The sequence below is a fragment of the Anabrus simplex genome, chromosome 7, assembly GCF_040414725.1.
Source record: "Anabrus simplex isolate iqAnaSimp1 chromosome 7, ASM4041472v1, whole genome shotgun sequence".
Lineage (NCBI taxonomy): Eukaryota > Metazoa > Arthropoda > Insecta > Orthoptera > Tettigoniidae > Anabrus > Anabrus simplex.
The window spans coordinates 122,856,821-122,873,711 of record NC_090271.1 but is presented as its reverse complement, the minus strand read 5'-3'; the positions used below and the strand labels follow the sequence as shown (position 1 = coordinate 122,873,711).

The 16,891-nt window shown below is 38.4% G+C and overlaps 1 protein-coding gene across 1 annotated transcript in view; it reads right to left on the bottom strand.

Moving 5' to 3' along the window:
- The window catches only part of Hmbs (porphobilinogen deaminase-like protein l(3)02640), a 38,466-nt gene extending 30,090 nt beyond the window's left edge, over positions 1–8,376 (bottom strand). Inside the window, exons 1-2 of the mRNA XM_067151310.2 lie at positions 7,627–8,376; positions 2,277–2,349 (exon numbers count right to left, since the gene is read on the bottom strand). Of these exons, the coding sequence (XP_067007411.1) occupies positions 2,277–2,349; positions 7,627–7,674 (121 nt within the window). The 5' untranslated portion in view covers positions 7,675–8,376. The remainder of the gene's footprint in view (positions 1–2,276; positions 2,350–7,626) is intronic.
- Positions 8,377–16,891: the final 8,515 nt, after the last annotated feature.

The window sequence follows — 16,891 nt, the reverse complement described above, 5'->3', positions numbered from 1 at the left end:
CTGGCGTGATGTAAATGCGGGCAGCTTACATAGTATGCATATGTCACAGTGAAGTGAGAGAGTGAACACAATTTGCAGAAAAGTGAGGGAACATTTACGTTCGATTGTATTATAAGGCTCTCCTCCTGAACAGCGAGAGGGAGTTTCATTATGGGTGAGGATATAGATATTTACTATCCAAGATTAAAGTATAAAAACAACGTAAATGTATCTACCAAATAGATATACAGTATGCCTTCAAATAAATAACCTCACTGATTTTATTCCCGGTAAGATGATTGGACTGTTGGTGAGTTTATCAGATAATTTAAATCCAAACAACCACTGCCACAGCTTATCTACCTTAATTCCATATTTTATTAGAACTGTTTCTACAGCACCTCTTAAAATGTAATAGTGAAAATTGTAATTCAGTACATACATTATAAACACATTTGGAGGTTAACTATTGAATCCGGTCGAAATACATAAACTGCATTGAACATAAATAACTTATTTCCTACAACGTAAATTGAAAATGACATTGACTTATGCCCTCTTTCTTTCATTATTTTCTGCCTCCATTTCAAACTCGGGTATTGCAGCAGTGATCGAGGGTGACTGGGAGAACTTCGCCCAACCTTGATGATCTGTGACGTAGCCACGTCACTCGGGTTGAATAGCATACGATGCGCTCATCGCCTGCCTGCCCGCCCACTTATAGTGCTGGGTGCCTGCGGGACTGAATGCCCAGCGCGAGCACCTCTGCCGTATATTAAAGAGTAAGAAAAGAAATAATTTACTGAATTACGAAAGGCCAAAACATGGGACAAAGCATGCAATAATTAATGCTCATTCTTTTCTACAACAATCTGCTCAGTTTTTGTATCAGGAAATGTAAACATATTAACTTACCATATATACTGTTCAGAGGAAAAATAATTCAGCTTTCAGAATGGAATAAACACAACTTGCAACTTGCCATGCATGGTAATTAATGTGTATTAACCCTATAGTGACTTTCAAGGGGTGGAACATTCAACTCAAACACATGACCCTCAACACCAAGTAAAGATCCTCGTCGAGACAGCCACAACCAAGGTGGTTAGTCATGTACCACATGGTGTGTCATAGCTGTGTTAGTTGCTGTCCCTTCAAGCAGAAAAAGCAGACGAGGGTAAAGAGCTCAGGAAGGCATCTAGCACCTAAACATTTCACTCACACTGTGAGCCTTCTGCAGGAGGAATTTACATAGCACGTTATATAGCTTGGAATACTGCAACCAGTGAAACAGGATATGGAAGGGATACTGAGAGCTTAATACCATCTAAACGCCAACCTTTCGTCGTCATTGCACTACTTCCAGGGATCTGCAAGGTGCGTTGGTTAACCCTCTTGGGACATATGTACGGCCTAAGCATCCAAACAATCTGCAACAAAATGAGGGGAGGCTTAACTGAGATCCTGGAGTTGATGTTACGACATCGCAGACAATGTTTGCAGTTTGTGGAAGAGCATTGGCAGCTCTAACACTGGACTTCAGTATTGTTCACAGACTGTCTGCGGAAAACTGTTGAGTCAGCATGTGGGGGACTTCAAAGAGAAGAAAATCCATCACTCAACATGCAGGAGACAGTTGCTTACAATAACAGTATGGGTAGGACCTTCTTTAAATCACAAGACTGAACTTGCAGTCATCCAGGGTGCTTTCAGAGATGAACTCTAAAAGCAAGAGGTTCTGCAGAACCATGTCCTAGCCAAAGTCAAGTGACAATGAACGAAATTTCATGGTAATGAATGATGGAACCACATTACACTCTGCTCAGGCTACCAAGCACATCCTCGAAGATGCTGAAGTTCCTGTAATAGAGTGCCCCCATGCAGTCAGGATGAAAATTGCATTGACTTAATTGGGAGGTGTCTTGAAAACTAAAAAACATCCCTACACATTGCAGGGTTTGGAAGTTGTGATGTTTAATGAATGTCAACTGCATCTGCATCAGAATATCATCTGCAGGTTAATCAGAAGTAAGCAGCAGTCATCGATGCCAGAGTTGACAACCATGCTATAGAAAAGCATTTGCCAACATCATCTTTGTTCTGTACTGTGGACAAGAGTGTCATGACATTTTTGTTTTGGAAGCAAACAGCAAAGGTGTTGCATTTTCATTTTTGTGGCCTAGGTTTTATGTAATGGAAGGATTCATTCACTTGTATCCAAGCAGTTTTACTATATAAAAGCAGAGAAAAACAATACAACATACTAGTGTGAGCAGTGTTATCACTCCTTTACTTACCAATTTTAAATTTCTTATTTGGGTAATATTCCTGAAGACATTTTATTACATGATTGGTCTGAATGAGTGCCAGCTGGAAGAGAAAGGAAAAATACAGAAATTAAATAATAATAATAATAATAATAATAATAATAATAATAATAATAATAATAATAATAATAATAATAATAATCTGATGACCTAGATGTTATGCCCCTTTAAACAATAAGCACCATTATTAATAATCACCACAACCTAGTAGTAGTAGTAGTAATAGTAGTAGTAGTAGTAACAGAACTAAAAATCTAACCAACTGCACAAAATATAAGTAAATTTGATAAAGTAAAAAAGTGAACTGAAGATATGAAGGAATGTTTTCACACTTAATTTAAAAACTCATTGGTTACAATGTGCTTCCTTAGCATAGATAGCCTTCTAAACAAATACAAAAATCTAGCAAAATGTGCTTTCATTTTTGGGCCTTCACATAATTGCCTCATTTAGATATAAGCACTAGTAAATAATCTCCTTGAGTTTACACTCTAGGACACATGCCAAGATGTTCCCACGAAAGGTATCATTTCTCAGTCTTCTCTCAGGTAGTTTTTATTTACTGCATGGCTTTAAGTGTCAGGAGTGTCCGAGGACATGTTTGGCTTGCCTGGAGCAAGTCTCTACCTGACGCCATGGGTGACCTGGTGTCTGGATGTAGGATGATGATGATAAGTAGAGAGAAAGAAACCTGGCGTCAGAATCAGAACATAGCTTACTCCTGTCAAATAACACCAAGAGGTCTGCTCATGGCTTAACGTCACCGTCCAACAGACGAATCACTGTCAACAGTGTCATATGCACTCACTCCAAATGAACACTTGAAGAGGTTTGGCATTGGATCCCGGCTTTTGGCATGCAATCTATTATTAGAAATTGTACTAACATCACGTCTCGTACCCTGCTGGCGAACGCTCCGATTGCTTATTTTTTCCCCACCAATTAGATTCAAACTGGCTAACCATGGTGTCAGACAAAGCGTTAACAATCATGGCCAAATGGTGGGCTTCACAAGTGGACAAAATTCTGGCACCTCGGCGTTCCCAAAAAGAAATTAGTGGTAAGTAAAAGCAAATAACATTATTATTACTATATTTTATTATTATTATTCTAAATTTCTCTCAATGCAAGAGGCTCCTTTAAATACAAGAACTTTCTCTAACAAGATTATAGAAGATATCCTAATAAAACTGAGTTGGTTTATCTGATATTAGCCATATTTCAAAAATGAGGAAATTTGACAGTAAAATAAGGTAAGATAGAACCTTCCAGGTCAACTCTGCGACTGTCCTTTCATGTGCATGAGGAATGGTTTCTTTATTGCAAGTTTATTATGTGGTCTAAGTCTCAATACTCAGAATAGAGGATGAATTTCAAGAAAGTCAGGACTTTAAAACTGATAATATAACTTACTTTCATGAAGAATTAATTTTTAACATTTTTTCTCACATCCCAGTAATTACACTTGACGATTTTTCGGAGACGCCGAGTTGCCAGACGTTTGTTCCACGGCAGTTGTTCTTCATGCCAGTAAATTTACCGACATGAGCCTGACGTATCTGAGCACCTTCAAACACCACCGGACTGACCCAGGATCGAACCTGCCAAATTGGTGTCAGAAGGCCAAAGAATGTGCAGAAGGCAATCAATATTGAAATGTTTGGATACCTTAATGCGTGGTAAGGAAACCATGTGTTATACACTTCTAGGTGTCAAAATATCTGTTTAGTAAGACATAAACCCAGAGGGTGATTGGATCCTTAAATGATGACACTAAAGATTATTTGGGTATCAGTGTCAGTGTTATATAAGGCGCAAAAGACATGAGGAGGAGGGAATAGTCATTGCTTTTCTCACTGGGCCAGAAAGTGCTATTGCAGCACAACCAGCCCTATAAGTTAAGTAACACCTACATGCACTACTTTCACTCCAATGCCATTATTTGGCACCACCTGTACCTGAGCAGCTTCCATACTGTCAAAGACATAAATTACACTGAGACTTTAGTGAAAATTAAATTGATGGGATGGGTCTCAAAATATTTTAATTAAAAAAAGTTAATACTGCATGGTTTTATTCCACATTTGTTTTACAGTTTTCTAAAACAGTATTAAAAGGTAATCCACATATACTGAATTCAAATCTTTATGCTTTCTTCACTGAGCTACAAGAGGCTACACATAAACATCAAACAAGTTATTCCAGCAGCAATATGTTTAAATATTTCAATGGGTAATCATATAGTCATTTAAATCTACTTCCCAATGGCAGACATATGGATATTGTTTAAAAAAAAAAAACACAATTTAGAATGATCTGTAATGTATATTTCTATATTAGAGTTTCTTTTAATAATTTGCTCTACGTCACACCGACACAGACAGGTCTTATGGTGACGATGGGGTAGGAAAGGCCTTGGAGTGGGAAGGCAGCAGTCGTGCCCTTAATAAAGGTACAGCCCCAGCATTTGCTTGGTGTAAAAATGGGAAACCATGGAAAACCATCTTCAGGGCTGCTGACAATGGGGTTCGAACCCACTATCTCCCGGATGCAAACTCACAGCTGCGTGCCCCTAAATGCACGGCCAACTCGCCCGGTATATTTATTAGAGTTTAGTACCTTTCCTCGTGGTGGTCATTACTCCTTTAAAAGGAAGTTATGACTGGGCAATCATCCTCAATTAACATTAACTAGAGGGAAAATGGAAAAGGCCCAACACTTCAAAAAATGGAATTATCAGTAAAAGAAAGGGCAAGGACATAAAGGATGTGAAAATAAAAGACTCCCCAAGCCTTACAAACCTAATAAGTTACCAATCAACAGGTCAGAAGAGAACAAGAGTTGACCAATGGAGGTCAGAGAGGAAGGATGAAAGTGATGAGGCTGACACAAATAAGCATAAGCAATGCCAGACTCAGGGGAACCGTGATCACCAACCCATTTTACCAAGTTAAGAGCCTCTGGTCCCCTTTTAGCTGCCTCTTACGATAGGTAGGGATACCACAGATAGGCCTATATTCTACTGCGCCCACCCAAAGCGGGGATACCTTTCTTGGGATTGTAAGTCTACTGTACTTCTAAACTGGAAGATCATAAACTGAGAATTATTATATTTTGTAAAATTTGGCCAACCCTCCAAAGTGAAGTAAATTTCTAATAACTGTAATGCAATGACAGATTGCAAAATATCTTATGAGACATTAATCATCTATCACTGCAGATGTGTTGTAGGCATACCCTTTCTGCCTTGGGTTTTTTTTATGGATGTTAAATTCTTCATCAATAACGATTTAAAATAAAGTTTAAATCTAATTTTGGCAAATTAATATTATCACTTGCAACTTGTTACTTAGTCCTATAGATTATAAATCAAAATTACAAACTGTAAGGACATAAGTTATACCAAAAGAATGGAAGAAATCAATGCAGCAAAATTTAGAACTGAGCTTTAACATAGTGAGCCAACTTTTCAAACCTTTATTTCGATAAACTAAGTTGGAAAAAAAAAAAAAAAAGCTTATGATAGAGGAATCACAAATTTATTTGGAAGACTTAGTTACAAAAAACATTACATAGACCGAACTTATTTAAATAATTCAAATACCTACTTCCATAACAAATCTAACAGGTATTCCATACTTTTCTTTAATTACAAGAAATCTTAAAGTAGCCTGATATTTTTAGAAGAACAATTAACTTAACATGCCTTTATTAATTGACAAATATTTTTCCCTATTAAAGACTGTTACAGGCATTTTGTGATGGATTTTATGAGCAATCTGTAGATAGCCTGATATTTTAGAAGGCTTTTAACAATTTATAACAACATGATTAAATGTTCAAATTTTTGTGTTCAGAACTCCCCACAAAGAATAGTTTCTAGGAATTCTAAGGAATTTGAGTGCAGATATTTTCACTTTTACCAAAACATAGCAAGGGTTAACCAGCTTATATAAGTGATAATTGTATCTGCTGTGGTACTTGTGATATAATTCTAGTTTGCAACACAAGATAAACCTTACTCAAGCTCCAGTAAAAAAATTTTCTTCAGCTAATTCTGCAGCAACCCAGGCTCATTTTAGTTGCCTGGTGTTTTAAGGCCGGGTGCCTTTCCTGAAGCGACGAGAGTTTTCAAGTGAAAATTCCAACCCACAATAGACACAACACACCTGTAATTTGCCAAATTGTTAGATACCTAAAATTTGGTAGCCTATGTTTTTTAACTAGGCCCTACATACTGCATATCCAATAACTTTTTCTTTTTGCTTTTGTTTTACGTCGCACCGACGGGAAGGAAGCGGCCGCGGCCTTAATTAAGGTACAGCCCCAGCATTTGCCTGGTGTGTAAATGGAAATCACGGAAAACCATCTTCACGGCTGCCGCCAGTGGGGTTCGAACCCACTATCTCCCGAATGCAAGCTTACACACGGCCAACACATTCGGTTATCCAGTAACTGTTACCGTGCGGTATATTACCAAAACGGGATCTAGATAGTTTTCAGTATTTTTCAGTTCTCTCTCTCTCTTTTAAGAGGTTTAACGTCGCACTAACACATCGAATGCTTTCGGTGATGCAAGGATGGGAAAGGGCTAGGACTGGGAAGGTAGTGGCCTAGGCCTTATTTAAAGAACAACCCCAGCATTTTCCCCCTGTGAACATGAGAAACTACGGAAATCCATGTTCAGAGCTGCCGACGGTGGGATTCGAACGCACCATCTTCCGAATACAAGCTCACAGCTACGCGCACGGCTAACTCGCTCGGTACTAATAAGTTTAGAGAGCTATGCATTTTAACAAACCTACTTATTTTAAATGTAATACTGTAACATTAAATTCCATAGCAATTCTGTTTACGACGTAGGAAATAGTATATTAGGGTCTACTTCCAGACGTTGAGACTGTCGTACCTGCCAGTAAATTATATCCACAAAAGAGTTTATTGAAATAATTTTTGCAGATCAATCTGGATATAACTTCAGTTTGAAACAAGCTCTGATCACATCAATTTTGCAAGGAGGGGACTTACAAATAGTACTGTAGTGTCAACTGCAGCAGCACATCCAACCCACCCCACAACGATGAACCATGAATTTCGCTATAAGAGTGACAATTTATGTCTAACAAGATAACACTTCATAAATCTAGAGGGCATAAGAAAGTAAAATATTTCATTTAAACAGGTGTGTAACCGTAACTTCTACCAGTGATCTTTAAATACAAGCTTGAACGAAAAATGTGAGCACCAAGTGAAGATCTAAATTACTTATCAATTAAAAACAGCGTCAAAATTTTAAAAAAAATCATTCTAAAGTGCTTACTTGACTCTTTCTGGAACCAACCACTATAGTATCCTTTTCTTCTTCCATTCTTCACGGTTACGAAAATAAGTTTCACTTTCTAATTGTATAAAGAGACACAGTATGTAGGTCGTATGCTTGCACTATCAGCCTTCTTCCTCTTTGAATCATTTATGACTCCTGTACTAAATAAGTAACACTTCGAACAATAAAGACTTCTTCTTCACAAATACATGAAACACAATTACTGACACTGCAGTAGATTGTGGAAAGCCTTCGCTAAATATCGGAGAAAACTCCACACTTCTTCATCTCAGCGCCATGACACTGGCGTGAAGGATCGATTCTACAAGCACGTAAGGATATTGCGATATATCGCACCAAACGTTTCGACTGGCCACTGTCGGTTCACCGTGGTGATCGAGCAATACTTGCGGCACATTAAACCAATTAAGATTTCTTATTATTCCTTTATGTACGGAATGATAAAATAGATTCCTTCACTAATGACGGATTTCCAATGAGTTCTTTAATCTACTTAATAACTTTCGAGAGTGAGTCCTCTGACTGTCTGGCGTATGGCTCGATGACGACTGAGGCTGTCCTTCAATCCTACCTAACAGAAAGTCAGGTACGGTATTTCTCTTACGTAAGCGCTAAAGCTTTCAGAACAACGCAGCGATTTTCTACCTTTCATTATTTAACTGCAAGATCCGTTCTGATGTAAAAATGCAACTGCTCTGAGACTCCAACTTAACGTACTTCCAATTAATAATGTGCCGACACGCAGATTGACGTAAAATCTAATCTTCGAGTTGGAACAGATAACTGGGCGCGTTAAAAGGCCACAGTTGCTAGGTCACCATGACTTAACTAATTTCTTCAAGTTCTCTTTTAAAAATGCAACTGCATAATGTTAAATTTCAGTAGAAGTAACGGCCAGCGTCTAGCCGGACTAAGTTGCAATATTTGCCTTTACGATAATAATAATAATAATAAAAAAAACCACTTCTGCCGAATGATGTAGAATGATGTAATCAAAACAAGGTATACAGGATGATGAAATTTATTCTTATCTTACATTTTAATAGACAGAAAGACAGTCGTTCTCGCAAGCGGCGGACGTGAAAGATGTCAATCGTACTCACCCTCCTTCACCTTCACCATACCCACCCACCAGCAACTCTCGTCAGACGCTCACCCATAATAAAGTAGATACTGTATCATGGGCATGCGTATAACCATCACGGGAATCAACAAAACTCCAGAAAGAAAATTATAGCTTTACACAAAAGAATCTACTAATCTGGACTGCAACCCCATAGTGTATTTTGGACCATCAGCTCACTCCCACCAAGCAAACCGGTCGAAATTATTTTATGCTTTTTTCCGCAATGTGATCAAATGAAAAATAATTTTTGACCTTAATTAGATGTTTATTTACAAAATATACAAACTTGACATGAAAACTATTACAATATATCTACCGTATATTATTAGTGTCAAACTGTTGGCCATCGTTCCCTTCGTCGTCATCTTCGCCTTTCTCTACAGCAGTGGTTCTCAACCTTTGTGGGCCTGCGCCCCTTTTTCATTGTTAATTCTTTCACGCCCCCTAATAAATTACTAATTTACAGAAGTTCTACTTTTCTGTTAGGGTTAATACCGATATCTCAAAACATGTTTTATAATGATTTTATTTTTATTTTTAATTATGAGTGCATATATTTTTATATATTTTTATATATTTTTATATATTTTTACATACTTTTAAGTATAATTATGATGCAATCACTTTACAAAGAAAGTCATGAATAACACAAATAATAATAATATAAGAGAATAAAACAAACGACAGTAAATATATTACGGAGGATTCTACGCTCACTGCAATTAACATTTCAAACTGCATTATTTGATTTGATTTTGTAAGAACAGAATTAATGATTAATGAGGGGGCTGGCACAGTTTTCCTTTCACAAGTTGTTTTATGTTTGGTTCCAACTGTGATAGTGCACACCTCAGACCACTTTCAATATCTAGCCGTGCTCGGTATTTTGATTTGATGTAAGCCAGTGTAGAAAACCCAGGTTAACATAGATACGTTGGTGGAAACTGTGCAATACAATTTGAAAATAAAAATGTTATTATAATTATGTCATGTAAATGTGTCATACATTCATGTTTATGAATTGATTTATTACTATAGTTTCAGTTTTGTCATTTTATTACGTTTTTTTTCACGTATAAAACGTTTGTGTAAAATTAGGAAAAATCCAATAATTTTACTTCATGATAAAAATTCTCGTATTTTTATAATTTTTTTACATATTTCATTATATAGTTCATAATCATGAATTCCTTGTCCCAACGCTAAAGTATAATAATTTTAGGAAAATGGTTTTTCTACGTGTAAGATATAGCGGTGACGAAGATACGTTTTTGTGATAAATTCTTTTCTTTGACACAACTTTTTCTGTTTAGCAAATTCGTGTGTGTTTCATTGCTCACCACGCCTCCCCTGTAATTCTCCAACGCCTCCTAAGAGGGGCGCGCCCCCCAGGTTGAGAACTGTTGCTCTATAGTATCATCTCTATCATTTTCAACTAGAGGTACAGACGGTGTGCCTCTTGCGAAAATGGAACACTTTTTTATGATGCCTTAGTCTGCTACGACTTAAGGGCTACAACTTAAACATGGGTTCGAACTTAGTAACAGTCTGTGTAGTATATCTCTGTTACTATCCACGCGTGAAAAATTACGAGCAAAATGTATTCTGTATTGCCGTATGTGCTTGTTGCGGGCTTCAGCTGCCTCCTCCGACAACTGGCCTATACGAAGGATTGCATTAGATATGACTTCGGCGCCATGCATTAAAACTTTGTGAATAGTTGGTGACATATGATGCCAGCCATACAAATCTGTGTACATTTTTGTAATTTCACGGACAAAAGCATCAAATGTTTTAGTATCAATGCTGTTGCCACTCGAAATCACTTTCAGGATTATTTTGAATCTTTTAATTAAATCCACATTGACGCCAGTGATTCGAAAAGAACATTCTGGGTCAGCAAAAAATCTTCTGGGTGTGTTGGCGTCATTTGTATTCCAAAATCCCTGCTTGGAAATGTCTACGAGGAGAACCATTTTTTGAAAGCTTTTTTCTTTTGTTTGTTCAACAATTTTTTTGTCTTTGGCAGTACGCGCTTGCCACCTTTTCAGTAGTAGTCTTCTTCTATTTCTACCACTTTTCCCACACCTGTGGGGTCGTGGGTGCGAACTGTATCATACATATGGATTTGGCCCTGTTTTACGGATGGATGCCCTTCCTGACGGCAACCCTACATGGAGGGCTGTAATCACTATTGCGTATTTCTGTGGTGTTTAGTAGTGTGCTGTTTTACCTGAATATGAAGAGGACAATGTTGGGACAAACACAAACACCCAGTCCCCGAGCCAGAAGAATTAATTACACGAGATTAAAATCCCCGATCCGGACATGAACCGAAGGCTTCAACGCTGACCATTCAAGCGAGGAGTTGGACTTTCAGCAGTAGTGCATACACAACAGCTATTCGCAGAAGCGTATCTTGAATGAAGAATAGAGAGTCCAAACTTCAGTGCTTCAACACTGACTTCCCCTGCTTCAATCAATTTATTGAAATCCTTGGATGTCTGTCCGCAAAAAGAGCATCGCATGGTGGATGGCAGTATCAGTCGCAGCATTGCAGACTTTCCCATCTACCATTGTTAGCATCATATTATGCTTTTATTTTATTTTTATTTTTTTGCATATTCTATTCGGAGTGAACACTTCTGTTACTCTCAGAATTTCAGCTTGATTTTCGATATATGCGATTTCATTTTTGGTAACATATTTTGATTCATTGATAAAGGGTATACGTATGGATCTACAGAATCCGACAGAGGAAGGGATTGGGTTTTGCTATGTAATTTTTTCTGTTCTCCATAAATCATCCAACAAATTTTAAAGGAGCAAAGGAGCTTTGAAAAATATTTGCGTCACTGTCGGTACCGCTTTGAAATTGTTGTTTAAATTGAGTCTGTTGCGATCCGTCACAGCCCCATTTGGATATTAACACCATGTTTTGTTGTTCCTCCTCTGAACAAGTTTCTACAACCTCTGCTACATACTGTATTTATCCAGGCCCAATGCAGTGTGGTCAAGTAATGCTTGTAGCTGAATCTCAGAGCAGGTTTCAGTCACTTGTACCGATTCTTCATTGGGATAACATTCCTTCTTTGCCTTTTTTAAAATAAAGGAATAGCAGAGGTAGACGCTCTTGTTAGCACCATGTAGTACTTCTCACTGCCTTCGGCTGAAAACGCTTTCTACAAAAATTGCCAGTGCCTCTTGGGGTGTATGTTTATAAGAATGGTGTGCTTTTGAGCGGAAGTAATAACTTTGCGCAATTTCGTAGCTCTGCTTGACAAAGAAACCATTTCTTTCATTAATTTTGACGCGTCATTGTTACCCGAAGTGTGCTGGCTGGCTCACCCCAGCTGCATACGTTAACTCCTCAGCAGATATTTGCTCTCGTAGTTCCTGAGGTTTTCGACGCTTACTGCGGTCACTTAACTCTTGGAATATTTCAGGAGGCCATCCCGGTTTTTGTGTATGTTCCACGGACCAATAAGGCAATTAAATCGAAGATTTAAGCCATTGTACATTGATTTCCAAGAAACGTTCTTGTTTGTAAGTAGCAGCTTCCATTTCTTCTTGAAGTTACTTTTAAAATACCCCAAAGCACGACGTAAACCACTTTTGTAATCAGCTGGACATTTTGTTATTTCTACAAGTTTTTTCCTTGAACGAAAACTTTTCATCCAGTTTCTTCTCTTTAAATTGCTTCAGAATGTCATACAATGCTCTTCTAGTAAATTCCTTGACTGTTTCCAAATAATCTACAGGAGAAAAAACGAAAAATTGCTATGTTGCAATAGTTTAACTAATTTAACATTTAAGTTTGAATAAATAAAAACTAAATGGCGGATGAGGGCGGATAATGTTATAGCGTTAAACAATATTGTCATTAGTCTAAATTTCGTGTCTATAAAAGAAATATAGCTCGACAAGAACCGAAATATAAATAAAACAATGATATTTCATAATTTTGAGGTAACAAAAATACCCATATAAATACTGTCTACACACATACAATTTAAACTAAAATAAAATAGTTGTAAGATAAAGTACATACACTGAAGAAAATGGAAATTGCAACACCCCGCACGAGTGGTGTTACATTGCTGCAATTGAACATGCAGGACGAGTGTTCGGTTGTCATTCGATGATTACACTTTTAGGTACCTCTGACCGCAAGTTTGGACAACAATCAATACAGGATGTGCCCACCACGAGCTGCAATACATTGATGAATTCGTCGAGGCATGGAGTCAAGAAGGTCCTGGATCGCTTCCTGAGGAATTGTGGCCCATGCTTGCTGCACTGCACGGGTCAGTTGTTCCAGAGTTGTGGGTGGCTGAGGACGGTTGGCCAGTTGTCGACCCATCATGTCCCACACATGCTCGATAGGACTGAGGTCCGGGGATCTGGTGGGCCATTCTAAGATTGTGATGTCGTGGAGAGCTTCTCTGGAGATGCGTGCAGTGTGAACCTGGACATTGTCCTGCTGAAACATTGCATTAGCAATGTTCGCCATCATAGGGACAACCACTGGATTGAGTACCCTATCAACGTACTGTCGAGTAGTCATAGCGCCCTCAACAAGCACTAATTGTGATTTCACATTAAAGCCAATAGCTCCCCAGACCATAATGCTTGGTGTGCGCTGTGTGCCTCTCGACAATAAGATCTGGGCGGCCCCTCTCCCCGGTACGTCGGCGCACACGATTCCGGCGATTACTGCGGGCAAGACAGAAGCGCGATTCATCACTAAAGACGACCCTATGCCATTCGTCGACCCACGTCGATCTTTCTCGACACCAGGCCAGCCTTACACGTCGCTGTTGTGTGGTCAATGGAACACCTTCTGCAGGAACACGGGCTCGTAAGCCAGCTGCACGCAGGCGATTACCAATTGTTTGTTGTGTAACGTGGGGTGCCACAGCTGCTCGAATTTGCGCTGCTGTTGCATGGGATTCCATGTGGGCCGTCCGAATGATGCGGCGATCCTCTCTTACAGTTGTCTGTCGCGCTGGGCCTGTGCCAGGTCTACGAGTGTGGGAACCTTCATTTGACCACTGCTGCCATACACGTTGTACCCAGGACCCGATTTACAAATGGGCGGACTGGGCATTTGCCCAGGGCGCCAGTTTTTGAGGGTCGGCGGCTGGCGGATCGAGTAATTATGGCCTGCGTGAATTACGTCTTAAATTCATAACACTCAAATTACTTTTACATTCCACAAATTATTCCAATTATTTTATTAGACTATATAAAACACTTTAAACTATTCTACCTTTAAAACCTGAATTTAATCTATATATTTAAATTTTATGAAGAAAACGTGTCTTATTTCTAAAATTATTTACTTACATACAAATTATCAAACTGAACCAACGGCTTTTTAAATAACAATAAAAACAGCCTCATTCTTATTTGGCTGTTATCTTTATTTGGCTTGATAACTTTAATTATGAGAATTAACTGTATTTGCATAATGTGCTGTTTAAAAACTCGAAAACTGTAATATTTAATTATTTTTAGAACGAGCAGAGGGGCGGGCGGCTAAATATTGTTTGCCCAGGGCGCTAACTACTTGAAATCGGGGCCTGGTTGTACCATAGATGCCTGTCGGCCAACACGTGCAGCGACAGTCCTTAGCGATAATCCAGCCTCACACAGCCCAATTATCCGAGCCCTCTCAAACGGCGACAGTTGTTGATAGCGTGCTCTTCTCTGTCGTCGAGGCATGTTTGACGGGGAACACTTCACTGCACAGACCGCAAGTCAACTACGCTACACCAGGAGTTGATTCCTCCGCGACCAATCACGTGGGGGGACCTGTAGCAACAATCCAATGGGTCTGAAACTTTGAACGTTTACATAACTACATGGCATCGTTCCATATCTTGAAAATCAACACACACGAGCAATGCCTTCATGGTGTTGCAATTTCCATTTTCTTAAGTGTACCTTCCACTTCCATATTCAATAGATGTTTAAAAAATTCTTAACAACCACAATAGCGAGAGAAACACATTTCACACACGAGGCTCATGAACAAGTACATGCGTTTCCGACTATGTCTGGGTTCCGACTGACTCTGTAACGAAAGGCGTAAGCGGAGGTGAAAGTTTTGACTGCCGATAGGTGGACCAGTTATCGTCCTTGTAGATTAATACGTTTGAAAGAATTTTAACTTAGCCATTTTAACTTTTGACCGGTTTTAGAGTGCAACTACTCCTACGTTGCGGCGTAGCTGTTACTTTACGTTCGAGGGAATGGCGTGTTTGAAGGCTCGAACCTCACTATCGGCAGCCGTGTAGATGGTTTTCCCCGGTTTCCCTTTTTACACAAGGCTGCACCTTAATTTAGATTTAGATTTATTATTTTTCTTTAGATCTACAGTAATAATACCCATTTGATCCGTTATAAAGAAAAATAACAATGTCCAGCCTAAGCCAAATTACATACTACTAACTTGGTGGACCCTACACAGGCGGAATACCGGACAACCATGCAAGGTTCCACCCCTAGCTAAATCTGTTAAGCTGCCTCTAACATGGACGGATGACCGGCTCACATGCTAGGGCACCCCCTATCTCTAAATTAAGCCTATAACTAATTACAACATTAAATCTATACTAATCTATCTTAAGCTGCCTCTAACATGGACGGATGTCCAGCTCACATGCTAGGGCACCCCCTACGTCTAAATTAAGCCTATAACTAATTACAACATTAAATCTATACTAGTTCTAAATCTATACTAATCTATCCTAAGCTGCCTCTAACATGGACGGATGACCAGCTCACATGCTAGGGCACCCCCTACATCTGAATTAAGCCTATAACTAATTACAACATTAAATCTATACTAATTCTATCCTAGTACCTCTTATCATTAACTAATAAATCAAAAACCAATACTGTCTCAATACACATAAATACACCTTCACTTGAATAAATACCCTCTAAACTTCGCTATCTTTCCTAATATCCATAAATACACCTTCACTTGAAAAAATACCCTCTAAACTTCGCTATCTCTTATAATATCCATCCATCGAACTCAACAATCATTCACTTCATTTCCATGCCACATATCATTACATATCTACCTCTTATCATAAAGACACCTTTACTAGAATAGATACCCACTAAACTTCGCTATCTTTCTTATCATCCATTCGCCACCATGCCCCTGCTGAACATACACACAAACCTTACTGCACCTTAATTAAAACCACGGTTGTTACCTGTCCTATATCATCGCCGCCGTAAGACCTATCTGAGTCTGTGCGACGTAAAACATTTATAGGAGAATGTGTTCACCATGTAATAGAGATCACTCCAGTTCATGGTTTTTCCCTTTCTTTAGACGATAGGCCTACTCACTCATGGAAGGATCAGTTCTCTTTCCTTACTGATTGATAGTTTGAAAAGAGTTATTGTCTTTCCTTATAATAATCGCTACCTTCATCAAGACAAACGAGTCAACTACACATATCTATACACATATATATACTGTATAAAATAAGAGTTTGTCTGTATATTGCTCAGAGTTTAAAAAGAATTGTAGTTCTGTGTCGGTCGTGTCCACAGTAACAAGGAAATGCACTTTTTAATTTTCTGTAATTTCTGTTTGTATGCATGTGTGCATGTACGTGCATCCCGAGAAAACGGCTGAAGAGAATTTAATGAAAATCAGCATGTAAAGTTGGGAAATAAGTCGCTACAATCTACGGCATAAATAATTTTATTCACGCTGAGTGAAATGGTAGTTTAAGGGAAGGCCTAAAATTTAATTCTCAAATATCTATATTATTAGTGATCCTAACGATAAATAGCCTACTTTCCTACTTCATAACTATATAACGTTAGTTATTAAATTTCCGATCATTTATGTACCGGCTATGATAACAGAGATATTCATGAATCACGAAAAATGGGTAAACAGATTTTAATGAAAATTAATATGCAGAGTTGAGAAATAAGGAACTACAGTATATAAATAATTTTATAAGATGCCCTACTATCACAGAGTCGGAAGAAAACTAAATATGAAGGCCTACAATATAGAAAGCTCATAAAATTTATCAACAATAAAATTACATTGATCATTGTTTGTTGTGATGT